The 27,504-nt window shown below is 38.8% G+C and overlaps 1 protein-coding gene across 3 annotated transcripts in view; it reads right to left on the reverse strand.

Annotated features, from left to right (window-relative positions):
- The window catches only part of Stk39 (serine/threonine kinase 39), a 284,753-nt gene that overhangs the window by 52,480 nt on the left and 204,769 nt on the right, over positions 1-27,504 (reverse strand). For all 3 annotated transcript variants that reach the window (XM_004857609.3, XM_087199904.1, XM_087199899.1), the window contains exons 15-16: positions 4,369-4,421; positions 112-180 (exon numbers count right to left, since the gene is read on the reverse strand). In XM_004857609.3, the coding sequence (XP_004857666.1) occupies positions 112-180; positions 4,369-4,421 (122 nt within the window). The remainder of the gene's footprint in view (positions 1-111; positions 181-4,368; positions 4,422-27,504) is intronic.

A 27,504-nucleotide genomic window follows, 5' to 3' on the forward strand; every position in this document is an offset into this window, starting at 1 on the left:
TTGAGCAAATCATTCCTTAGTGAAAACTTTTGCTTCTAAACACATTTCATTTGACATATTTGCATTTACTATATCAACAAAATGACACTGCATACTAAAAAAACAATTTACCTATAACTACATCATGACCATCAACCAAGCCAGCAGAGAAGAGCTCCTGAGATACACCATCTGCCGTATCTGTCCAAATGTGAAATGAATATGTATTAGTAACATAAAATAAAAATCAACAATCCAGTACAATGCCAAATATATTTTTTTTACTTAATAAAATTACCCACATGAGTTTTAACTCAACAAGTCAGATTCTATCAGGAGAAAAAAATCAGAAGTAACATGAAATCCATTTTCCTGAGTGTAATTTGTGTCTGGCTATTTATTCAAAAATGTTATACAAAATCCTTAATTTTTTTTAGTTTTGGTGATCGAAATCTTTTGCCTGCTGCCTACCATCTGAATTAATCCTCACAGGCACCCCTAGAAGATGTAGCTATTCTCTGGGACACTGCTTTTATTTCTTATCAAGGTGAATTCCAGGCATTATCAATCCTTGTCTATCATTAGTAGCTACTGAGTCAGAATTTATAGCAAAGGTTGATAGGTAGCATCTGATACAACCTTGTATTTGGTATAAACAGCTCACGAGCTTGTTGAACTATTAAGATGAGTCATTTAAATTTATGCTATTAAGAAACTCCTTTAACATGACATTGATCACTTGATAGCAACAGAATCATTCTCTTAGAAAATGTGGTTGAGTAAAATAATGTAGTTTCTCAATGATAAGTGACAGGAGTTGGCAATCTCATAAAGATGGGACTGAACAAGCTGTGGCAAGTGAATATAGCTGAAATGATTTAATTGAAAGGTTATGAATGAACATGGCAACACTGTTATCTTCTATTTGAAGACTTTGTAAAGAGGGATTGAGAAATTATAACATGCTCAAAAGAGCCATTACAGACCCCTATGTTTTTTCAAGGGAAAAGACTTGGTCCCCACTGCATTTTCATATTCACACACACCCAGAACTCTAGCTGGACATGAAGAAACTGGCTGAGCAACCTGTGACAATCTAGATGAAGGATGAACAGAAGTGCCTTCCAAGGTCAGGGAGCATCTAAAAACATAGCTACTGAATCAAGCAAGCATCTAAATTGAATTGTACTTTGTCACACCAAAAACTACCTCAGCATAACCTGGACATGGTGACTATGTAAATGAGCTCATATGTGTGGATGTGTGCATACGCCTGTATGTCACATGCACACACACACAGAGTGTACAGACAAGTACACGCATCTCTTACAATTCTTGGGATTTAGGGTTTTCAGCTCAGTGTCTGACACAGAGTAATTACTTAACAAATCATTAAGGTGATGATGACACCACAGTCAAAGGTCACCTGAAACTCATCTTACAGTCTTGCCCTCTCCCTCTCGTACACAGCTCAATTCCCTAAATCTCCAGCAAAAATTTGAAACTCAATGCATACTTTCTATACTTTCAGAGAAATTGAGTTATTCCACCATTTTACTGATTTCACTTCATAATGAAATTGAATAAAATTAAGTAAATGGCAGAGAAATATATAGGAATCTTACTAAACTATGAAATTTCACATAAAGTGAGCTTATCTTGGGTCTTGTCCTTTTTTGTCAATGGTATAGAAAAGTTTCTTTGTGATGAAATGATCCCATTATCGCACATTAAAAGGCTCCATTCTGAATGTGACATCGCTTTGGATGCTGCTAGAACATTCAGCCCGAGAATCTCCTTCTTCCTGGACACCACCCAATCTCCAGGAAGAGAGGCATATTGAATTAAAGTGCCTAACACGCAGCAGGCACTGGGCATAAAGCAGGCAGTCCTTATATTTCCACTGATTGATCATCCGTCAAAGCACTTTGACACGCTACACCATCTCTAAAACAATAATAAGATCTTAAACTTGAGTAAGGAGGTACAATCAGAAAATGTAATTGAAAATGGATAAATCAAACAAAGCCACATTAAGGGATAACACTAATGCAGTACCAAAGAGACAGACATTCCCAAGTGATTAAAGTGTATAGCGTGTCCTTCTATTTTCAGGACTCTTGGGCAGCAGATGAATCATATCAAAACGGCAAATGGGTAATGGGAGTGGACCAAGATGAGAATTATTCCACATCTGTGTGCATGCCATTAACCAGTTTTTCTGTATGCATGTAAGACATCAGCAACAGTGTAGAACAGAAATGTAAAATAATTACCTCATGTTTCATTAGTAATCTATTTTTCCTTTAAGCCAATTAACATTCCTGATCAATAAACAGATTAAACGATCATATATTAACGTCAGGGTTTCCAGAGCACACACAGACACAATAAACATAAATGAGGGCAGGGGCCAGGGATTTAGCTCAGTGGTTCTGCTGCCTGCCTTGCAAGCGGAAGGATCCGAGTTCGATCCCTGGTACCCCCCCCAAAAAAAAAAACATAAATGAGGGCAGAGAATATTTAAAGTTTATGTTGTGTTTTATGCCACACACACTTATTCATATGTAGGTACAACACGAATGTCCTGCGCGTGTGATGTTCGTGAAGTGGTGCACTCACTATGTGGAACACAGATGGCATCTGTAACCACAGAGGTGCAGGGAGACAGACACAGTGACTGGTTAACAGCAGGCCTGTGCAGGGCTGCCCCGTAAGGCCCAGGTCATGTGGAAGTCAGCACTACGGTTTCTGTCTGGGCGACAAAAGCGGAGACTCTCAATCTAGCCCTACCAAATGAGACTGCCAAAGTCAGTGCAAATGGCCTGCTAATGCATAACAGCGTCATCTTATCCATAAATATTCCGAGTCCAGAAATTTGTCTGACCTCCTAAGACGAAAATTGATTTTCATTGCCATAGTCTATTTTAAAAAATAACATGAAAAGAAGCAACCTTAAAATAAGAATCTGTCCTTTCTACTTGAAACATTTATTATATAATTATTAGATTTTATCACAGCATTGCCTGTCAATATTTTTACATTATGACAAAATAGAAGACTTTTTGATAACTGTAACTGATGTGGTACAATTTCATAGGCTAACTCTAAATTGTTAAAGATGAACACACCGGAAAGAAAAATCAATTAGTGAATTCATGGCAACCTTATAAACATTTATTTTGTAAAAAGTAGTTCATATTTAATTTAATTCAAATATACTGGGAGTATATTAAATCTTTGCCTTTGCACAGGAAAAGAGATCAGAACCAGCGGCTTTATGATGGCATAAAGACCAGGAGCATATTTTGTCTGGCCAGCAATATCTTTAAAAAACTGAACATGAATATATTTAAGTGGGGTTCTCCAGTTTCCTGCAGTGCCCACTGTTCACTCCGGCTCCCACAGGCAGTGGAGTTTGTGTCTTCTTGTAGGAGATGATAACAAGGAGGTCAAGGAGGTTTGCTGACTGACCAGCTATCAACCCAGAAAGTTCTTGTTCCTCGGGGTTTTCAAACTTTCACCAAACACAATTTATTTAATCAAATTGAAATTTATATGGAGTTCTAATAAATAAAATAGCATTATTAGCACATATATATATAATTTACAATAGATGAAACTAATGTACATTAGAAAGGTAGTCAATATACATATATTTTTATTTTCTAGGTTATTCTGATTATAAACTAAGTTGTAGAAATATTTTTTTCCTAACACCTCATCTTGTGATCTTTTGAAGCTGTTCATAAATACTATTTACCTATTAATTCACCAAGTTGTTTTTTTTTTGAGGCTCTTCTACATACCAGGCTATCTATCTGCCAGGTGCAAGAGATAATAAAAACTAGTATGTCTTTTAGGCATCCAGCAGATGATCTAGCAGCCAACCCATCTAGCCTTCAGGCAGCTGTAATAACTTATTTAAAATACTCAAACTGTATCAGCCCTAAGACTGGCATTGTTCCCATCAAGCTCAGCCTAGTGCCTATAGCAAAAAAAGACCACAAACACTCCCCAGTATCCACTTCATGAAACCTGAACTGAGAATGGAGAGGCGAAGCATGTCAGCTCTTTCCTGATCAGCTCTCATTAGGAGTGTTCATGCTTCTCATTATATGCATCCTAATTTCCCTTGGGCCCTGCATTACCATACCAGTACTTATTTCCATGGTTGAGTTAATATACCCAATTTATATGTGTGTATATACTTGCCACGTGTGTCACTGGGATTCTTGGGGCCAGCAAAAAGTCCCTTTCTCCTTCCACATTGTTTTCCTTCCTTCCTTCCTTCCTTCATTTTTAGACAAAGAATTATAATCACATCCTTGCAATAAATTTCTAAGTGCTTCTTGTAGCACTAAAATAATAATTTTAATTAAAACTTACCTCTTCCTGGAGTAAACTCAAATCTTATGTCATTAAGTTCCTTTCTGGAGTTTCTGAAATATATAACAAATAGCACATTAAAATCTAATGAGGCAGAGTTAAATCTACTAAACGAATTTCAATTTTTATAAGATGCTACTAACATGTAGTAACATTTTATAGTTTTAGGTTACCAATTTCCTTGACTGGAAGAGATAGCTATGACATGAATAAAGATATTTCCTTATGTCATTAAATTTACCTTATAAAAACATGCTTATATTACAAAATTTAAAAAGCCAAAAGGTTCATTTTATAAAATCTGCATTAAGTAAGTAACCTTAAATTTAATTTCATAATTTAGTATTTTAGGAGCCTTCTGTCTGTAATGAATTATATCTCAAGCATTTTTCATATTTTTCCTGGAAGAAATAGTATTTTATTAAACAATTTTTAAAGTATAACAAATAAGGAAGTTAGTGCTAATAGTTCAAATCATGCAACAAAAGTCTCAAAACAAAGTACGCATTTTATAGTCAGCAATCTTATAAATTTAGGGACCTCTAGAACATTGTAAAATATGAATTTTTGAAACTTCATTTCAGTAAATATAAAATGCTTACACAAAGCTAATCTATATATACATATTCAATTAAAAATTAAATGACCCTGGGGAGATAGAAAAACCAGTAAATACTTAAAATAAAGTTTTCCATTCATATAAATTTCAAGAAATGATAAAGACAGACAGCAAGCTATAAATGGGCTAGTTTTAAATTTTTATAAGAACACTAAAATATTACAAGTACCTCTCAACAGAGGCTAGAATTAAAGTTAATAAAAACGCCTTAAGAAACTGCATTAGAAGTGATATTTTGAGTAGAATTTTTTTCTACATTATCAACATAGACAGGTTAAACAAAATGTTTGCACTAAAAAGGAAACCTCATTAGTAAACATGATCAAGTAGTTTTTCTAAGAATTCAACTACTAGCTCAGTGGCCAAGAATGTACAAGACAGAGGCAGATATGGCCTGAACACCCCCTCACATAACGCCCTCCTGGGGTGCCTCGGTGCCAGGCAAGGCTAAGCAGACTGGTCCGTACTGCAGCCCTAGCTGGCTGACCTCTATGGAACGTCACTGAACAGTGCCCACACCGGGATTTGACCCAAACCATCAGTAATTTCAAGGAGGCCAGAAAATTGCAAAATACGTGGAACCCACTAAAGAAAGTCTTCCTCGGCACCTAGAAATTCTGACTCATTTTCTATCACCTTCCCACAAACCAAAGAGGAGAAACAAAGGGCTAAGAATTCAAGCAGTGCTCAAGCCCATCACACGAGAGCCCTGAGCCCAGAACTTCACACAACCTTACAGGTGTCTCCTCCTGTATTGTATCAGCACTCCTCTTGGGACAGAATGGGACCAGGGGACTTCTGCAATTCCTGATATATGGATATCAGCAATTCTCAAACATTTTTGTAATGGGACTCCTTTACGTTGTTAAAAAGCATTTAGGGCCCCTAAAGAGCTTTGATTTGTATGGTCTATATCTATCAAAATTTACTGTATTAGAAATTAAAACAGACAAATTTATAAAATATTAATTCATTTGAAGATGATAATAATTAACTCATGCTAATGTACAAAAAGTTCAAAAATCTGTTCCAAAAGATAGATAAATCCACTAAAAGAACACATTATTTTCAACTTTCACAAGCCTCTGTAATGTTTGGCTTAAGACATCTGAATTCTTCCTGATGGAGAAGGTAGGGAAGAGGGATCAAAGGGATTGAAAATGATTAAGATATGGTATATGCACCTGCCAATTCCCCGAACAAACATCATTATTCTGTATTGCATACATGCACTAATAAAAACTTAAAAATAGAAAAAATAGCTGAATGCTTAGAGTGCTTCTGTAATCTGTTGCAATGTTGGATATTACATAGAAAGCCACAAAAAAATCCTACTGGACATGTGAAAGGATAAGAGCAAAAAAGATGAAGAATTTCTTAATATTACTATAAAATACGTTTGCCCAGCTAGGCACTTTGAAGGGTCTCAAGAACTCCCAGAATGGCGCATCATACTTAAGCAACACACACACACACACACACACACACACACACACACACAGAGGAGTGGCGAGTTGCTATGACTTATGTCTAGATGTCTCCCCAACACCTCATGAAGTCACATGTGGGGCTTTTTGGAGGTGGCTGGAATTGATTCATGGTACAATGCTAGGCTCAAGGGCATTAGGATTAAGGGTGTGAGTGCTATCTGCCCTAAGTAGCACAGATAAAATAAAAAGGGCAGAAAGATGCTACTAAGGCCCTTTGCTTGTTGCTTTTGCTGTCTTTGCAGGCAATGAACTGTTTCTCCTCTGCGATGCCCCTTTTCCACATGCCACTCCACCTTGGAGCCAGGTTAACTGTGGACTGAAACCTCTACAAACTGTGGACTAAATAAACCTTTCCCCCTTTAACTTTGGGTGTCGAGTATTTTGTCTTAGCAATGAGAGAAAAGTAACTAACACAGGAGTGAAGGCACTAGTCATCTATATTCACAGGTTTTGTATCTACAGAGTCAAACAACTATAGATCAGTAATAAAATACACAATAACAACTATTTAAATAGCATTTCTACTGGATTAGGTATTAAAAGTAATCTAGAAATGATCTGAAGTATACCATAGAATGTTATATAAACATACTATGTCTCATATATATATATATATACACACACACACACACACACATATATATACACATATATATACACACACACATAAATAACTTGAGTAACTACAGATTTTGGTATCTGGAAGGTGGTCCACAGGCTAACTATATATGCTATATCACATACTGTGCATGTGTAGATACAGTCTGCCAAAAAGTGTACACACCCTTCAGGAAAAGAAAAACTTGCATAAATATTTTAATAGTAAATTTATCAAGACATCATGAGATTAATGCAAGTTACCTTTGGCCTGTACAGTTATAAGAGGTGCTCAAAGTAGTGACCATTAGCTTTCAGACATCTGTTATTTTTCTTTTCCTGAAGTGTGTATATATTTTTTTGGTGGACTCTGTATATGTACATATATACCTGTCTATATATATCTATAAATATATATGTATATATACATATATAAACTCTCATTTGATTCCAACAATCACCTTTGAGACATTCAAAGAGGTGTTGCTTGTTGCCCACTCTTTATTTTTTCTGACTCCATGCCCCTCCCCAATTTTTATGTGACTACATTCAGTGATTTTTCCAACTTTACAAATTTAATGAATGGCAGAGTGAAAACGAACAAATCTATACTGGAAAAACCTAATACAAGCAGAAATGCTTAACTCCTTTCATTTTAAAGAGAAAACAATATTCCCCAAGATTTTGCATGTTAGCATAAATAATCATCAAATGTTCACTTCTTTAATACTCTTGGTAGCATGCTGTATATGACCAAAGGTTAAATTAGAACTAAAACAGTCAATAAGAAAAAACAACCACTAGGAAAGTAAATACTACTGACATAATTAATAGTGAAATGACATAAGGAGAAAAAAATTACAAAATAATTTGATTCAATACTAATTAATGTCACTGTTCTTTTCTCTCTTTTGATTAGTCTTTAGATTAGTTTGTTCTAAGACCATAGTAAGAGGTGTAAGAACTGTGCCAGGAATATCATCGTGCACATCTCGATGCTTTAAATATCAACACCACAAAAGTAATAACCAACACTCGTGATCTACACCGATATCCACGGTGGCTCAAGTCACAGAGACTGCCTAGTCAAGTCACTTTTTCACGACTCTGAACCTAGAATATTCACCTGACAAGATTACAGTGATTGATTGTGAGTAGTAGACTTGTTTCATCAAGATGAAATATAGTTGGAAAAATGCCTAATTGGATCTAACTACTGAAGGTCATCCTTTTACAAAGAATTAATCTTTTCAGGCTTATACTTAACACCTCTAATTGAAAGTACATTTACTTTAATTGATATCACACAGGACACTTGATTTCAGGGGAGTTGAAAATAGGCATGATTTAAAGCCAAAAGCTAAGTCTGTGCAACTTTACCGAGGAAATCATAAAAATCTGAGCAGACTCAGGCTGTTTTTCCTAACTCTTATTAAAAACTCTCTTAATCTTAGATTTGTTAAAGGCATGCTATGATTTATATCTAGATGTCTACCCAAAGCCTCATGAGCTCATAGGTGGGGCTTTGGGAAGTGCCTGGAGGAATGATGCTTATCAGTGGATTAGTGACACAGGAGGAAAATTATTTTGGTAAAATAGGTAATAAAAGCCTATGGTTTTAGAGGCTGAGGGAGAAGGATCAGAAATTCAAATCTGGCCTGTCTCAAAATTTAAAAAAATTTGTAAAGGGGATAGGGATTGTAGGCCTGTGTGAAGTCCCTGGGTTTAATCTCCAGTATTGGTGGTAGTGGTGGTGGGGTCAATAGTTATGATAGGGTGTACTGTGAAAATTAGCTTCCCCCATCCAAATAACTGATTCCCCTCTCAGAAGCAATAAACATTTTAGACTTTTTGTGTATCCTTCCTGAGATGGCTACGCACATACTAGCAAATATACACATTTAATACAAATGGTAGTATACTATATCCACTGCTCTGTACCTTGCCTCTTAGAATAATACATCTCAGAATTTCCCCATAGTAGTTCACTGAGCGCTTTCTCATTCTTTTCTGAATACCTAGTTTCCATTGTATGCTATATCTTTTTTGAACCAGTTCCTGTTCTATAAACAGATTTTTTTTCTAATCTTTCACTCTTATAAACAATACTTCAAAGAATAACCTTGTCCTAAGTCATTTTCTAAATACATGAGTATAAAAATGAATTTCTAGAAGTGAACTGCTTAGTAAAAGGATATACACATTTGCAATTTCATCAGTATTGTTAAATTCCACTTTATTTAAGTTGTACTATTTGGCAATTTTTAAGCTCCATTGTAGGAACTGAGTGTAAGGAAGGGATTGAATTAAAGAACAGGGAGACATGGGAACCCTGCTAGTAGGCAAGCTCATTCCCCATCCAAGGGAAGCAATAGCTACACACAACTGGCAGGTTATGGTCAAGCAGGAATTTAGGCTGTTGCTAAATATTCAGATTCTTCACAAAAACAAGAAATCTGACATTATGAATGAAATTTCAGGCCCGAGGATTTAGCTCAGTGGTGCCTTGAAAGCACAAGGTCCTGAGTTCGATCCCCAGTGTTAAAAAAAAAAGTTTCAATTGTTGATGCGCAATTTTAAACTTTGACACTAATATGTGAGCCAGATTTAGTCTATTGTTATTCATTAGTAAGGTCAAATGTAAAACATAATTTCTGCTGATATTAACACACAAGCTGTGGGCAATAAATGTACATAAAATTTTCTGGAATGGTAAGACTTTGATGTTATTTTTAAGGATTTAGTAAAAAAAAGTCAACACATTGGCCCACAGACTGAGAGCATGGGAGAAAATAATCATGAGAAAGAAAAATAAGGCGATGGGAATTTAATGAAAAGAAAATATAATCTACAAACTTGGAAGTGATTTCTAAAAGTTTTTTAATAATTGCTGTTTGGTACTGACAGACTTTTTGTTTTTTGTTATGTCCATTTATAATGAGAAGTTTGGAGATAAAGATTAGCGCACATTAAAAGTTTTTCTTCTTGTTCTTTCATTTCATCCTCAAGTGACATAGTGACCATTCAAATGAGGCAAGTGGCTAGGAAGGTGGCGACAGGAACACATGAAACAAAGAACACTCCCTGGTGTGGAGGAGCAGGGGCCAGTGCAGCTGAGGTGTGGATTTTACAGGACGGAGCAACATTTACCTGGACCTCTGCATGTACTGGTCAGTACCATCTGCACCAGCTCAGGACTGTCTGCATCCTTCAGCTTCACAGGAATGTTTCTTAGTCCATGCCAGCAGAGATAGAGGCACATGCACCCCAAAACCAGACGTGACTGAGAGGCACACAAGCCCAAAGATCACTTTGTCAAAGAGTTGTCAGAAAGACTACCCATTATTGGCATTTTGTGCCCTCTAGCACGGGGATGCTTAAGAGTAACGATAAAAGCCAACTGTTCCTGGTGCTCTGAGGTCGCAACAGCTCTCAGAGACCGTGTCGGGGCAGCAGGCACCCTGTTTCTATGGGACACAGAAGCAGCCCCTCCCTCTAAGCAGCAGAGAGTGACTTGGACACCAGGCCTTTTCTTCTCTCCTTTACCTGACATGCCAGCTGAGGGTGAAACTATTGGTGTCTGGGGGTTTCCAGAGGGACCCCTGTCAGGGACAGGATGGGGATGTGACACATGGGCTGGGGTCAGTTTGGATGCCATTTTTAGTTCAGCTCATGCACTGAAGTGAAGTGCATCCCTGCTGGTTGAGGAGGAAAAATGCCCTTTTACAATGGGATGTCGCAGTGAGAAGACCCTCGCTACATACAGGTGCTGGATCTTGAACTTCCCAGTTCCAGAATCTTGAGCCAATAAATGTCCGTTCATTATCAACGAGCCCGTCTGTGTACCGTCACAGCTTCACAAAGTGAACCGAGACAGCAAGGCGTACCATGTGCTGGGATGAGCTAGGCGTTTTAATGCGTTACTTCACTCCGCGCTCAGAACAACTCGAAGTAAGGACAACTATTATCCCTTGTTATTTTACAGACAAAGGAACGATCCTTGAAAAGGGCAAAGGACATACCAAACTCATCTGTCTGAACAGCATATCTGAACTAAACCTAAGGGTTGATCGCCGTGCCATGCCACCTTCTCTAGCGCAAAGGCCTCTCCTCAGACACCCCGTCCTCCCCTGAACTCTCATCTGCGCGAGCTCCGAAGGGGTCTCCGCCTTTTCACTCAGATCTGCACTAGAGCTCACCAACATATGTACCTAACCAAATCATGCCACCCTGTGCTTAAAACCTCCATTTCCTTCTTCTTGTTATTAAAACAAAATCCAGAATCCTTCAGCAGGCTCCTTCCACGTTGGTCTCACCTCTCTCCCCCACGCCCTTCCGCTCCTTCCCAGCTTCCAGTTTGCCATCGCCCACTGCAGTGTCTCGGGGGAGCGGGCTTCTCCCACTTGGAAATCTCGCCCCATTCCCCTCCACCTAACTGGCTCCAATCCCGCTCTGCGGCCTGGCCAGGTCTTCTCAGGGAGGTCAGGCAAGGAGGTGAGATCAGCTGGAGCTCTGCCAGCCCCAGGCCTGTGCTTCCTACACCACATTTTGCACAAAGGTAACCACTGCTTTAACATCTGGCTCAGCCACCAGACAGTGAGTTCCACATCCCACTCCCATTCGCCTTGTTCAGTATTCTTCCTCAGCACCCCACACGCTGCCTGAGAGCATACAGATAGTATTTGCTGGATGAATTAATGTAGTATACGAGTCTGGCTTTTATAAAGTGCCTCTCCCGTGGCTTCTGATACATTTCCTTTTTCTAGTTTTCCCCAGTTCCCTAGCTGCCCTTTCTGATCAGCCCAAACTCTACTCTATCTCTGTCTGCCTGTCTTCTCAAGATTTATGGCTCCATCCTCTACCAAACTCTCTACTCATTCCCTCCCTGTATGATTAATTCCAAATCCATAACTCAATCCCAGGTACTTCCCCAGAGCTCTAAATCCATTATCCCACTGCCTATATGTGGTATCTCTCCATGCAATGTCCAGTCACCAAAACACCCAGCACACCCAAAACAGAACACATCACTCTTCCTCTCGAATTTACTTTCTGCTGCTGCTTTCCAGCCAGAAAATGACAGTGACAATCAACCACTAAGACCTGTGGGCTCTTCCTCCTTAAGAATCCTCAAATCATCCACTCCCCTATAACTTCACTCTCCCTGACCAAGGGCAGATCACCACCATCCATCAAAAATTAAAATCAATGATTTAATGAACAGATAATACTTTATACACACAACGTACATATACACATACCCAGAGTGCTACTATGAAAGCTAAAGATGTACAGAGAAAAGGAAAAGGAAAAGTTTGAGGGAGCCATTTTTCAGGGTATAACTCTTGGCAGATGAATATGTAGCCCAGGATGAAAATTGCTGTACTTAATGAACATGGAAAATTGCACTAATGTAAGGATAAACTGAGGGAACCTACAACATAGGTCAGAAACAAGAGAACCAGGAAGAAACAGTGGCAGTGTCCTGCGGCCAAGCCCAGGGTGGCACAGAAGTGATGTTCCTATCATCTCTGGCCTTCCCTTAAGGGATGACTTTAGATGAGTGAACTAGGAAGCTTTAGGAACTGGAGCCTCACATCCTGAGACTGGGCACCAGAGCTCAATCTGCAGTTCGGCTACTCACCAGCCACGGTGCTCAGCAATCCACTTCACCTCTAACTTCCAGCTTCTTCTGCAGTGAAAGGGGGAAATATGCTTCCCTCCCAGATTAAATGAGCCGTGTGATAACAGTGTGAACTCCCTGGTACAGCTGGAAAGCATTATTATGACTTATATTTTGAGGTTCACAGAAATAGAAGGAAAAACAAAGTCATAATTCCAGTCTGAAAAGTTTATAATCTCCTGGGAGGACAGCTGGCCTTGGTAAACTACACAGAAAACTCCATGTAAATAAGTGCTTTTAAAACAACAGCAGAGAAGGAAACATTAGCCTGACTGAGAGAAAGGTGTATTTCCCTTCTTTGGCTCTCACGCTCATCCATCCTTCACTCTCCTGTCAAATTAATCTTCCCCTGAGGTAAAGGGCCAATCACAGAATTGTATAATTTTACAACTGAAGAGGCCCTCAGAGGTCACCTGATCCATTCCCTTCATTCCTTAGGTGAAGAAATTGAAGCCAAAGAGATTAAATGGCTTGCCTAAGATTACACAGCTAGTTAATTCACTCGACACTCCATAAATCCTTATTGATCACCTACTAGGTGTCAGGCCTATGCTGGGAGCCATTAATGGCAGAACTGACACTCACACCTGGGACCTGAGACTTCCAGACCACTGCTCTTTATTTAGATGGGTAGCTCTCAAACTGCAGGTAGGGCGAGCAGAGGTGCACTCTCGAAAGAGCAGTACTCCCCCCAATATGCCCAACATTCAGTTAAGAATCACTACAGGTGAGTTTCGGACCATAGCAGTGTAGAGGGACCAGCACTCACAAATGGCTCCCACGTGCCCACCAAGGTCAATCAATGTACAGGTACAGGAGACAGTGGAGACACCAGCAACCAGAATACAAATTATACAGAAGGGTGGACAGGTGAGATACAGTGTAAGAAGTGAGGCTGCCCCCAACCCAGGTCCTGCTCTCAGCACAGGTCTGGAGGATGTGCCATTCTGCGAAATGCACAAAACTTTAAGAGAATGGAGCCGGGGGTGGCCGCAGCTGGGCATTCATCCCAGCCAGCCCTACCCTCAGTGCCCACTGAGCTATGCAGTTCCCCTGGCAGGACACAGCCCGGTCGGTGTATGAGATAATAAGAGGAAAGCGCTTCTCAGTCCACAGGCTCTGCTCCCCATGCAGGTCTGGAGACCAAGCCCTTCCATGAACCAAACTTTGAGAAGAAGTAGCTAGGGGGCAGACACTGTCTGGCACTGAGTGCCAGCCCAGCTGAGTGGTTCTCAACAGGACATGCCCCGGAGCCAGCGATTATAACCAGAGAGGCCCCTGTTCATGGAGACCACAGGAATTGCAAACCAGACCGGAACATGGAGGGCTGCAGAGGGGCCGGAGTGGTGACTGCCAAGGCAGAGTGAGAAGAACAGGCTTCACGCTAGGCCTCTGTTCCCCCAGCACTGGGCCCCGAGGGACATAGGCCAAGAAGAGTCTCAGCAGACTGAGTCAGGGCTGGTGGCTTCGAGTGAAAACCGGACAATCTTAGCTCCAGCTTCTGCTTCCCCAGTACCAAGCACAGCAGGAAGCAAGTGCCAGAAAGAAAATCAGAGGTCTGTGGCAGCTGGGACAGTCTCCTCCCTGACCCTGGATCACACTGAAATCACAGGGGTCTAGACTTGCTGAAACTTCCTGCCAGGTTGTGGCAGGGAGCCCTGGGGCTGAAACCCAGTGGAAGGACCATCTGACCCTGGGAGCATCAGAAGACCCAGCACACGCTGGGCCAAAAACAGCAGCAACCAGAGACTGTCAAGGGGCACTCACCCGAGTCAACGAGACAGGACTACTGCACCCTGGTGTTCGGTCCCTCTGTCCTTCCATCATTTTGAATTACAAGGGTCGATCTTTCTATGTGTGTGTCTAGGCACAGTTGTACCTGTTCCCTCTTTGCACTGTGACACCCTCCCTTGTTTTCTCCTACACTCTCACACCAACAGTTGCTTCTTAGCGATATCCAAATTCGTTTGGCTGTTTTACCAAAAACTGATACAATCTCCTTTTCTACTCTCTCATCTCTGATTGACACCATAGTCCCTTCCTTCCCCTACTGTCATTTCCCTCCCCGTATCTGCTTGTCTCTCTATTCTCCCCTTCTTTTTCCTTTTTAAAAACTGTACTGTTATTTCTTCATTATTCTTTTTTTTGTTTTCTCCTTTTTCCCTTCTATCTCTTCCTCTCTTTTATCTATCTACACACTATGTAAAACAGTTAGCTTAGGTTTCTCTAGCCTACTGTACCATATTTCTCTGTGTCAAGTTCTTAGCCATCAGATAATGCAGGAAAGTAAAAGGTTAGCTTCTCAAGTGTTGAGGTTCCTGGTAGTTATTCTCTCCTCTCAAAGGAGGACTAGGAGCTGATCCTAGCACTCAGAGCAAAGTGGAAACTCACATAGAGATGTACTCTCAACCCAGGACATACCACAAAAAGAAAGCCACTTCCAAATAAAAACCCCACTCTACCTTGGCAGATACATACCATCCAACTTTTCTATAAACCTCTATACAGAAACAACTAAAATGAGAAAGCAAGACAACTAGATGCCTCCAAAAATATATAACTCCCCAAAAGCTGATCCCACAGATAGCGAAGTGGATGAAGAAATTCCAGAAAAAGAATTTTTAAAACTGACAGCTAAAATGATCAATGGGACCAAAGAGACAAATAAGTAGCTGAATGACTCAATTACTAGAATTATCAATGAGCTATAAAGAAGATACAAATAAGCAGCTGTTTGAATTAAAGAAGCATATATAAGATATGAAAGACTACCTCATTAGAGAGGTAGAAGTTCTATAAAAGAACTACACAGGAATCCTGGAAATACAAACCTCAGTAAGTCAAGTAAAATATGCAACTGAAAGTCTAGGAAATAGACAAGAGCAATCAGAAGAAGAATACCAGGAGCTGAAAACAGATGTAAGTGCCACAATAATCAAAGGAATAAGAAGCCCTGAACAGTAGGTAGAGTTCCTGGATAAATCTAAAAGAAATAACTTAACAGTTATTGCCCTCGAAGAAGGTGCTGAACTATAGGCTAGTGGCTTTAAAAATCTACTCACTGGGGCCAGGGATTTAGCTCAGTGGTTTCGTCACCTGCTGCGCAAGCGCAAGGACCGGAGTTCGATCCCCGGTACCAAAAAAAAAAAAAAACAAAACCAAAATCTACTCACTGAGATTACTGCAAAAACTGGGGAATCAGATGCATACTCAAGTAGATGTGACCAGAAAAGAACTTCCCCATGACAGCGCAAAATCAAATGCCAAAAATTCAGAACAATTCAGAGCAAACAAACAATATTAAAAGCTGTTTGAGAGACGTAATGAATCTCATATAAGGACAAGCCCATCAGAACAACAGCAGATTTCTCAACAGATACCTTAAAATCCAGGAAGGCTTGGAACAGTTTTTCAAGCAATGAAAAAAACTGCCAACCCAGATTACCATATCTTGCAAAGCTATCCTTCAAAACTGAAGAAATAAAGACCTCTGTGCTCAGTATAAACTAGAGAAATATATGACAACCAAACTAGTATTGCACAACATACTTGAAGGAGTCCTAAACACTCCAAGAAGACAACTACATTAGGCAAAGGGAAAGAGTACACCTCTTTCAGAGTACACCAGAGTACACCTGGGAGAGAAGACAAATGAATGAACAATAGAAAGGAATCAAACACCAGAGAAACAACAAAATGACAGGAATTAATACACGTCTTTCAATAACAACATAATGTTAATGGTCTTAACTCTCCAAATAAAAGACACAGATGGGCAGACTAGATCAAAAAACAAGACCAATCCATATGTTAACTGCAAGAAACTCACTTTATCTGAAAAGAAACACACAGGCTGAAAGTGGAAGGATGGAAAATGATACCCTGAGTAGCTATAGCCTGAAAGCAAGCAGGGGTAGCTATTCTCATACCTGACAAGGTTGACTACAAACTAAAACTGGCCAGAAGAGACAAAGCCACAATATACTGGTACAGGAAAGAAATCACCAAAAAGAGTAACAATCATAAAACATATGCACCAAACATTACCACACTCGATTTCATTTAAAAAAAAAAAACTCTACTTGATATAGAAGGACAGATACACCCCAATACAATCATAATGGAGGACTTTAACACCCTCCTAGCAAAAATAGGTCAACTTGAAAAAAAATCAACAAAGAAATATCAGAATTAAACTACATTACAGATCAAAATACATCATATTTTAGGCAACAAAGCAAGTCTCAACAAATATGAAACAACTGAAACAATCTCATGTATTCTATCCAATCACAGTGGTATGAAACTAAAAATCAACAGCCACAGAAACTACAGAAACCACACAAACACATGAAGATTGAATAACATCCTCTTAAATGATCAATGGAGCACTTAAGAAATTACGAAATTTAAAATTCCCAGAATCAAATGATAATGGAAACACTACATATCAGAATCTGTAGGATCCAATAAAAGCAGTTCTAAGAGGGAAATTTATAGCTATGAGTACCTACGTTTGAAAAACAGAGTGAGCTCAAATAAATAATCTAATTATGGATCACAAAAAAACAAACTGAGAGCGGGTAGAAGAAATAATAAAGAACAAAGTAGAAATTACAGTAATAAAATTAAAACTAAAAAAATACACAGGATCAACAAATCAAAGTGTTGGTCCTGCGAAAAGATTCACAAGACTGATAAATCTTCAGCAATTTAAGAAGAGAGAGAAGGCTCAAATTAATAAAATTTAGAAATTAAAAGAGGGAAGTTACAACAGACACCACTGAAATCCAGAGAACCATCAGAAGTTATTTTCAAAATATTCCATCAAATTAGAGAATCTAGAAGAAATAGTTAAGTTTTTAGATCCATACGACCAACCTAAATTAAACCAAGAAGACATACAAAATCAAAACAGATCAGTAATAACCAATGGGATTGAAGCAGTAATTAATACTCTACCAACTAGGAAAAGCCCAGAACTAGGTATATTTACTTCTCAATTCTACCAGACCATTAAAAACTAATACCAATGTTTCTCTAACATTTCTATGTACTAGAAGGAGAAAGTATCCTTTCAAATTCATTCCATGAAGCCAACATCATCCTAATAATGAAACAAGTTAAGGACTTAACAAAAAGAAAAACTACATGCCAATATCCTTGATGAACACAGGTGCAAAATTCCTTAATAAGATCCTTGCAAAAAGAACTCAAGAATACAAAGAAGATTATGTACCATGACCAGTTTGTTTTTATCCCAGGATGCAAAGATGGTTCAACATCAATAAATGTAACACACCCTATAAATAGAATCAAAGATAAAAATCATTATCATCTCAATAGATGCTGAAAAGGCCTGACAAAATCTGATGCCCTTTCATAAAAAAAAAAAAAACCTGGTGAAAATACATATGGAGTCATATTTAACAAATCCACAGTCAACATCATATTACCTGAGGAAAAATAGAATTCCCTCTAAAGTCAGGAACAAGACAAGGGTGTCCACACTCACTATTCCTGTTTAATATTGTACTCAAAATCTTAGCCAGAGGAATGAGAATGAAATAAAAGGGATATGAATAGGAAAGGAACAAGTCAAATTATCCCTATTTGCAGATGTTATGATCTTTTACAGAGAAGACTCAAAAATCTCCATTAAAATACTTTGAAGGGCTGGGGATTTAGCTCAGTGGTTTTGCTGCCTGCTGCGCAAGCTCAAGGACCCGATTTCGATCCCCAGTACCAAATAAATAAATAAATAAATAAATAAATAAATAACAAACTTTGATATCTGATAAATTCACCAGCAGTGGCAGGATACAAAATCAACACACAAAAATCAATTGTGCTCCCATATACCAATAACAAATCCATCAAGAAAGGAGTGAAGAAAACAATTCCATATGCAATAGCTTAAAAAAAATTAAAATACTTGGGAATCAACCTAAGGAGATAAAAGATCTCTAAAATGAAAATTACAGAACTCTGAAGAAAGAAACTGAAGAAGGTATTAGAAGACAGTTACCCACTGTTTTGGGGTTGGAAGAATTAAATGGTCAGATTACCAAAAGTGATGTATGCATTTAATGCAATCCCATTAAAACACCAACGACATTTTTTAAAAAACTAGAAAAACCAATCTTTAATTTCATTTGGAATTAGAAAAGACCCAGAATAGCTAGAGCAATATTGAGCAAAAAGAGCAATGCTGAAGGCATCACTATGCCAGACTTCAAAGTATACTGTAAAGCCACAGTAACCAAAACAATATAATATTGGCATAAAAGCAAAAATGTAGACCACTGGACTAGAACAGAAGGTACAGAAACAAACCCAAGTACCTATAGCCAGCAGATGTTTGAGGAGGAGATCAAAAACATGTGCTTGAGAAAAGACTGTCTCTTTAACAAATGGTATTTTGAAAATTGGATATCCTCATGCAGAAAATTTAAACTAGATCCCTATCTCTTACTCTGTATGAAAATCAAGTCACAATGGATCAACAACCTAGATATAAAACCAGAAACATAGAAACAGCTGGAAAACAACTTAGGAGAGGCAGGTGAACTCATCGGCACAGGCAAAGACTTCCTGCACAAGACTCCAAAAGCACAGGAATCAACATCAAGAATTAACAAATGGAATTATATCAAGTTAAAAAGCTTCTACACAGCAAAGGCAACAATAACAGAGTGAAGAGATAACTCACTGAACAGGAGAAAAATCTCTGCTAGCTACTCCTCTGATAGAGAATGTCTAGAATGTATAAAGAACCCCACCCCAAAAAACTCAAAGAACAATGAACCCAATAAAAAAATGTTCAACATCAGAGAAATGCACATTAAGATGTGTTCTGTACATGTACCAGCTCATGATGAATGTAATAGGTATGTACTTCAAATATGTACTTATAAAAATTACATTGAGATTCAATGTCATCCCAGCCAGAATGGTTTTCGACAAAAAGGGAAAGGGAGTGGAGGGGAGGGGAGGGAAGACTGGTAAGAAGTGGGTGGGCTTCTATGCTGTTGGCGAGCATGTAAACTAGTATAACCACATGGAAATCAGTATGGAGAATCCTCAAAAGACTAAACATAAGAATACCATTTGATCCAGCTGTACCACTCCTGGGCATATACCTGAAAGAATTAAGGACTGCACACTATAGTGACACATGCACACATGTTGATAGCACCACAACTCACAATAGCTATGCTCTGGAAACAGGCTAGATCAGTGATTGCAAACCTTTTTGAGCTTTCAATGATAACAAACATCTCGCTGTGGCACACGTGCCATAGGTACACCACCACTGGCCTAGAAGTTCATCAACAGATGAATGGATAAATTAAATGTGATATATATATATAATATACATATACATGTATATTATATATATATATCAATAGAATATTACTCAGCCATAAAGAAGAATTAAATCATGTCATTTGCAGAAAAACAGATGGAACTACAAATCAGGTTGGGGGAATTAGCTAGACTCAGAAAAATACATATTGTATGTTTTCTCTCATATGAGAAATTTTACAAACACAAAAATTGATAAATAGATAAACAGAGGAGAGATGACAGGAAATGATCAGGAGGTAGAATTCTGAAGAGGGGGATCAGTAGAGGTAGTGAGATTGAAACTGACTGAGATATGTTAAGTGCATGCACCAACTTAAAGCAAACTTCACTATGTAATATGAACATGCACCAAAAACTATAATTTTAAAGGAAGAATCACTATAGGCAAGGAGAAATGTTGTAGATAGAAAAAAAATCACATGAACAAAGTTGAAGAAATGAAGGTTGAGAGCCACTGCTGTATCCATCTACCCTATCTCTGCCTGAAGTCAAGGTTCTCCTAGGTGTATGTATCTTCATGTATGATGTGCCATATGTGCCAAGAAGGTGAAAATAATAACTGAACCAAAACCCTATCCTTGGGACCCTTTTCCTTGCATTTGATTTGCCAAAAAAAAGCTTTTGGATCAGTGAGCCTTCTAAAAGGTGAAAATTCCTTTTGCATTGTAGCTCCATACACCCTAATGTATACCTTTGGTCTCAAAAATCAGAGGTTGGTACCATCCATAATTCTAGTCTACATCAAGCCATCCAGCTTTACACAGCCCAAGATCAAATGTTAAACAGATCAGAAAATCACACTGGTTCCTTCAGCCAAAAAGCATGAGCAGTGCCTGATTACCACACATACACATATGTACACACACACACACACACACACACACACTTTTCCTCACATACAGTCAGTATCCTGACATCTCTTAAAGAAAATGGCTTTGTGCACCAAATTTCTGCAGTGAATATGTTTATATAACATGGAATATATATTTTTATATGTGTTTATGTTTTATATATGTTTATATAAAATAGAATGATTGATTAAAAAAACAGGCTCATGTAAATCCCTGTTGAGAGCAGAAACACAGTAGTCTGGCCAAAGTGCACACTTTTTTAAGCAGGAAAAAATACTTTGCATGCTTATTAGGTAGAGCTCTTTATATATGTGTCCCTTTAAAAATCAGCTGATATCACTATAGAACCAGCCTTAATTAACATCACTTAATTGAAGTTTAGGGTGAGTTAGGTTTTGCTGCAGAGGACTTAGAGACTCATCAACTTGTCCATGACTTCTCTTCAATGGGTTAGGTTTCCAAGACAACAAACTAAGCCCTTAATAAAAGAAATGTAAAGGATATTCTAACATGTGGACCAAATAAACATCCACTTGGTTTCTGGACATCGTGTCATGGTAGATGTGTTTATACATATTGATACACTGGGGAAGTGGGGAGAGCTACACACCATTTGCAGTGTTCCAGGATGAGTCTATTTTTAAGAAATGGAAACTCGGTTCTTCAGGGCATAAGCCATTACAAACTCTATTATGAACAGTTATCATCTTCTCTGCCTACTATTCATTTGGCTTAATTCTTGAAAAATGGATATTACATCATTCCAAAATCAAATCAAATGTATAACTGAATATTTGGTTATTAAAAATAAGGGATATGTGGGTGCAGCTCAGTAGTAGAATGCTTAGCATGCATGAGACCCTGGGTTCAATCCTCAGCACTACGAAATAAATAAGCAAACAGTAGAAATTTTTAAAAAGTTAAGAGATATTACCACATACCCAAGAAGCCAGTTGTTCTAAATAAGTGCAGAAGTTAGCTTTGCTTGCTTGCATCTAAAGCAGAAGATGGAAAAGCACACAACATAATTCCTACTTTTCAAAAAAAAATTGTAAGACAGATTTTTTTCCTTGGTATTAACTTTGAGAAATTTTTTATTGAAGCGCCTTTATAAGAAACACCAAGAAGTGTCTCCAACTATGTTTTAAAAGCAGAAACTTTTTTCATATAAATGTCCCCAGCTACATGGGGCAAAAAATGGAGATTTTTTTCTCCCACGCGCTGAAGGCACAATATTAAATCGCACCTGACTGATGGCACTGTTGCTGGAAGCTGAAGTAATACAGCTGAGGTACATTGTTTCCTGGTGATTTACCTGAACAGAGGAACCTGAAGAATGAGGAGAAATGAAGGCTAACACAGATTTCTTCCTGGGGCTCCCTAAGGGTCTGTGTCAATCTCTACAAGGGGTGATTCCGAACTGTGTTTTCTAAGGAGCGTCCGAAAGGGTCTGAAGTCTATATGCTCACTGAACATAGATCTTTCACATTAGCTGACACATCCGTGAGCCAAGGTAACACTCTACTGTGAACATGTAGGAAAGAGACTGAGCAAGCAATTTCCCTTTTGTCCTATTTTAAAGAAATAGCCTATGAGTGAATGCATTTACAATCCACAACCCTTGCTCATTCTCATATTGTTAAATTTAACTATTTTAACAATACCATGTGTGAGAAAGCCAGGGAGGATTTTCTTCCATTTTTAAAATAAGTATTAACACTTTAAACATCCATGGATGGATACCCTTCACAAAGTTAAAAGTCATAATATATGCTAGTGATCAAGTTAGTTAGCCATAAGAGAATTTTAGTATAACTGTAACTGTATCAAATGCATGGACAATAATAAATTCTTTAAATGTTAGCCAGGCAATCATGAAGCAGCAAGAAGCATGCTTTATTTTAACTTCTCTAATACTATAATTTTACTATTAATTTATGTGTAATTAAATCCAAGGAAAGCTATATAAAATTAGCAAATTTAAACAAAAATAGTTTTCAGTGAAGTCTAAAGTATCTACCAGAAAAGGAGAAAATTATGAAGGACTGATTAATGAGAAATGTTGCTATCAATGTCCCCTAGAAATACAATAAAAATCTCCCTGAGTTTTCCACAAGTAGTAACATAAAACAAATAAATTTAATAACAGGAGGATGAGCAGGTGCTTCCTCCTTTGGCTGTTTCAGAGAAATGGCCTGTAAGTTACTAAAATGCACTTTCTATCTAATATGGTTGAGCCTTGAGCAAAGATACCATAATTCCTTAAGTTGGACTTTCCTGAAATTGCTTCAGGAAATGGTTATTTATACAGCTGTTCGGAAAAATAATTGCTACTAGACTGATGTATGGTAGGTTGCTGATGTGTGTTAGAAGGAAAATATACACATGACAGCACAAAAGGGCATGCCTGTCAGGAGGCTGGGGGTAGGACAGGACATTTATTAAGAATAATGTCAAAACAAAATCAAAATTTTAAAAATTTTCTCAAGGTTAAAAAAAGCAACATCAACTGACCTTTGAAGCTGGGGGTCCTATGATGCTCCAATGAATAATGCTGCTGTGACTCGACCAGTAAACCTGGGGAGCTTCCTGCAGTTACCAGAGCCCAGAACGCTAAGGGTACATGAGGGGTATGATTTGCATGACAGACTTAAAGTGAGGACTAGTGCTCAACACTTTTCCAAGTAAGATTTTACTAAATATATTGTCTTTTGAAATATTTAGATTCCCACAAGCCAGAGGAGGGAAACCGAAGCTCTGCCTGGGCAGTCCCCACGGACACCCTCTGTAGGCCCCACCACTGTCTGACTGCACAGTTCTTACTACTACTGCGAATTGGGGCTGACAATGTAGTCATTGTGTGGTGCCTTTTCCCTTCTTATCTGTTATGGGTCGAAATGTGTCCCCCAAGGTTTTTAAGTTTAAGTCCTGATTGTCAACAGCTCAGACTGTGCACATATTTGGGGAAAGAGTCTTTTAAGAGAAAGGGAGGTCAATGGAGTGAGCCCTAAGCCAATCCGTGGGAGATCTCCTCATAGGAAGAAGAGATAAAGGACAGACCTGCACATGCATGAATAAGGAGAGACCACGTGAGGACATCATAAGAAGGTGCCTTTGTGGGCCGGGGATTTAGCTCAGTGGTTCCAGTGCCTGCCTTGCAAGTGCAAGGACCCAAGTTCGTTCCCCGGTACCAAAAAAAAAGAAGAAGATGCCTTTCTGCAAGCCAGAGGGAGAGACCTGAGGGGAAACCAAACCTGCCCACATCTTCATCTTGGCCTTCTAGAGTGAGAAAATGGGTTCCTGTAGCTTAAACCACTGAGTCTGTGGTACTTTGATAAGGCAGCACTAGCAAACTAATATACCATCTGATGCTAACAAATCTTTAAAGGTCACTATTTGTTCTTTTGCTAAAAACTTAATTGGTTCTCACTGAAGCACTGATTTATGACATGCATTATTACAATGGTTTTGGAGAAAACTATCCCTTTAACAAATAAAGTAAATAAATGATATCAATCACTTGGCATAGAAATCAACTCATCCTAAGTGGAAAATTCCAAGTACCTCACGTTTGCCAAAGTGGAAAAACCCTGGTCTTGCTTGTTCACACAGCTCAGTCTGCAGTGGTGCAGCATCACCTTCTCCATGAAGGGAGCATCTGGGAACAAGACTCCACTGCCGACCGTGTAACAATCTCACTCCAAAGGCTCAAAGCTTTCGATTGCCTGTGTTTAAACATGCGCCATGTGGCTGTCAAGTAATGACATTGATTCTCATCAGAGTCATGGAATCCATGTTTTACAACCATCGCCCTATATTTCGATAATTTTGAAAAACATGCTTCAGAATGTTGAACAAGAAACTCCCAAGTGTGCAACTGTATCTTGGAGTGAAGGACTTAATGAGACTGTGGGATACTGTGCTTTTCTTATCTAACAATCATTAATAAAAAACCATACACTCAACAATTTCCTTCATGATTTTTTTTTCCAGTGACTGATCTTTACACCCAGGGGGGTGCTCTTTAACAAGTGCAACCCACAAATAACACACAGTCTTCCTCTTTACAGTAAATTGATAGTTGGGGTTTTTCACAAAGAGGGTGCCAAAGATCAGTGCTCCTGGGACAAGACCCCAGCTGAGAGTTTGAAAGAAACAAAGAGAGCCAGGACTGATTTGGTAATCTTGATAACTGTCAGAGAGTGAAATAAACCTATGAGAATTGGAGAATACGCTTGACAACCAACCCATCCTTCTTTCCCTTATAAATAATTTAAATACTTGGCTTTATTTGTACAAATCAAAGATTGTAGTTTATGTGATCATACCTACAATGGTACACAGCTGTAATCCTAGCACTTGAGAAGCTGAGGCAAGAGGACTGCAAATCTGAGTGACACCTAGGCATCTCAGTGAGACCTTGTCTCAAAATAAAAAGCGCTGGGGATGTAACTCAGTGGCATAGTACCCTTGGGCTCAATCCCAAGTACTGCAAAAAAGGGAGGGAGGGAGGAAAGAAAGGAGCAAGACTGAAATATACTACAGAATCTGGTCTGTCTCAATCAGAGAATGCCCTGAGAAAGACACAAGAACCATTTCACGCACGGTTGGCTAGCACTGCTGGTCACCTTCTTCCCATGCACCAGTCAGGGCCCACATGTCATTGACATTATATACTCTCCACCACCCTAGGCTTCTCTGGACTCAAGAATGCCTAAAGGAACAATGCCCCAAACTCAGGCTACTATCTGTGATTCTCATCATCACTGTTATTATGGGTCTGTCACTCAGGATTGCTCTTGGCTATCAGTGACAGAATGGAGCACACGAAGATGACATTTCCATGTTTTGTATGCTGAACATTAGATATCAGTCTGGTTTGCCAAATGAGCAGCGGGTACCATGCTAATTATATAACTTTTTAGAGCACTAATAGGCGCTCTGACTGAGCCAACTGGGAAGGAAAAAATACAGTACTCATTTTTATCTGCGCTTCAGCATACTGACCTCTTCCCTCAGCCTGTTGATGTGGCCATTAATAAAACATTTTTAAATGACCTGAAAGACTTTTTATGAGCTAGAGTACAGATGTGGCTGCCAAACAGCTGTGTGTCTGAAAGAACGTGGAGCCCCTATTAAAGTTGGCAGCTGATGACTCAAGTTTGATCTGGGACCCTCCTGCATCCAGAATGGTTGTTGGTGCTGTTGACTGGTCACAAATGAAAAAGGATTTCTGCTCTTCGGGAGTCTTAAAAGATGGAAATAAGGATTGTTTGTAATGTTCATCTTGTTTTTCTTGAGTCATAAAAGGCAGTTTAATTTCTGTGTCTGAAATATGATCACTAACACCTTCTTACAAACTCCTTTTAATTTTAGAATAGTTATTAATGTAAAAAATATTTCTACTAGTTCAATTTTAAAATATCCTAATGGGTAGTTCTTGAAAGCAAATCCTTTCTTACTTTTTCCTTCCCTTTTCTAATAAAATAATGTATACAAAAATGTATATCAAGCATAATTCTTTAAAGTTCAACAAAATGTACAATGGGCCATTTAATTAAGTAAACAGGGTGAAATCTGTGAAGACAAATGCTAAACTGAAGAGTGAGTTAAAAATGAAGCAAGCGGAGGGCCAGGGATTTAGCTCAGTGGTTCTGCCTCCTGCCTCGCAAGTGCAAGGACCCGAGTTCGATCCCCGGGTACTAAAAAAAACAAATAAATAAAAAAGAATGAAGCAAGTGGAGACAATCACTCATTCAGCTGGGATACATAAGGACATATGCTAGGGCCAAGGCAAGTTCTGGACTTGAAGAGAGAACACAGAGAAATGAAGTAAGGAACACACTGCACTCAATGAGCTTATGAACAATCATAGAATTCAGAGCCAGAAAGAAACTCCATAGATGAGAAGATCAGGTACAAAAACAGTGTTTGATGTGCCTTCCTCAAAAGAGTTCTCCTCCTGGGTACTGACACCACAAATGCCTCTTTCTTTACTTACAAAATTTCTACCCCATCACTGGCTGCAACTCCTACTTCCAACATGCTACGAAGCAAGCAGAAAAGAGGCCAGGTCATTCTCAGCCTTCGATCTCTCTAATATTATCTAACCAAGTAAATGCTTAGCACAGAGAAAAGTCAACTCTGTTAAACTATTAAATTGATAGAAAATGACTAAGGAATTTCTATGTTCCTTTAGATTCCTACATTAAGACAGACAAGGATGGGCTGACCAAGAAAATGTGTAACTCAAAATACTTCTGTTATATTTGCCCAAATCAGAGTGGCCAATTTGACAACATCACAACTGCAGGAGCATAAGGCCGTGCAGGTAAAAAACTTGCCATCATGGTTATATGATGGTCAGACTGGTGAAGAAGGCTCATGGGCTGGTTCACCTGCATTCATTCTGGTGCCCTTTACTAAATGAGGTTGCACTATAGGACTCTGTCAGACACAGAGGCAAGTAATCATGCGCCTCTGGAAGAAAATGAGTACCACATTCCTGGTTATGTCCTGGCATCA

Source organism: Heterocephalus glaber, unplaced genomic scaffold (assembly GCF_053883595.1).
Source record: "Heterocephalus glaber isolate CG9 unplaced genomic scaffold, H.glaber_assembly_v1.0 deba00000347, whole genome shotgun sequence".
NCBI lineage: Eukaryota > Metazoa > Chordata > Mammalia > Rodentia > Bathyergidae > Heterocephalus > Heterocephalus glaber.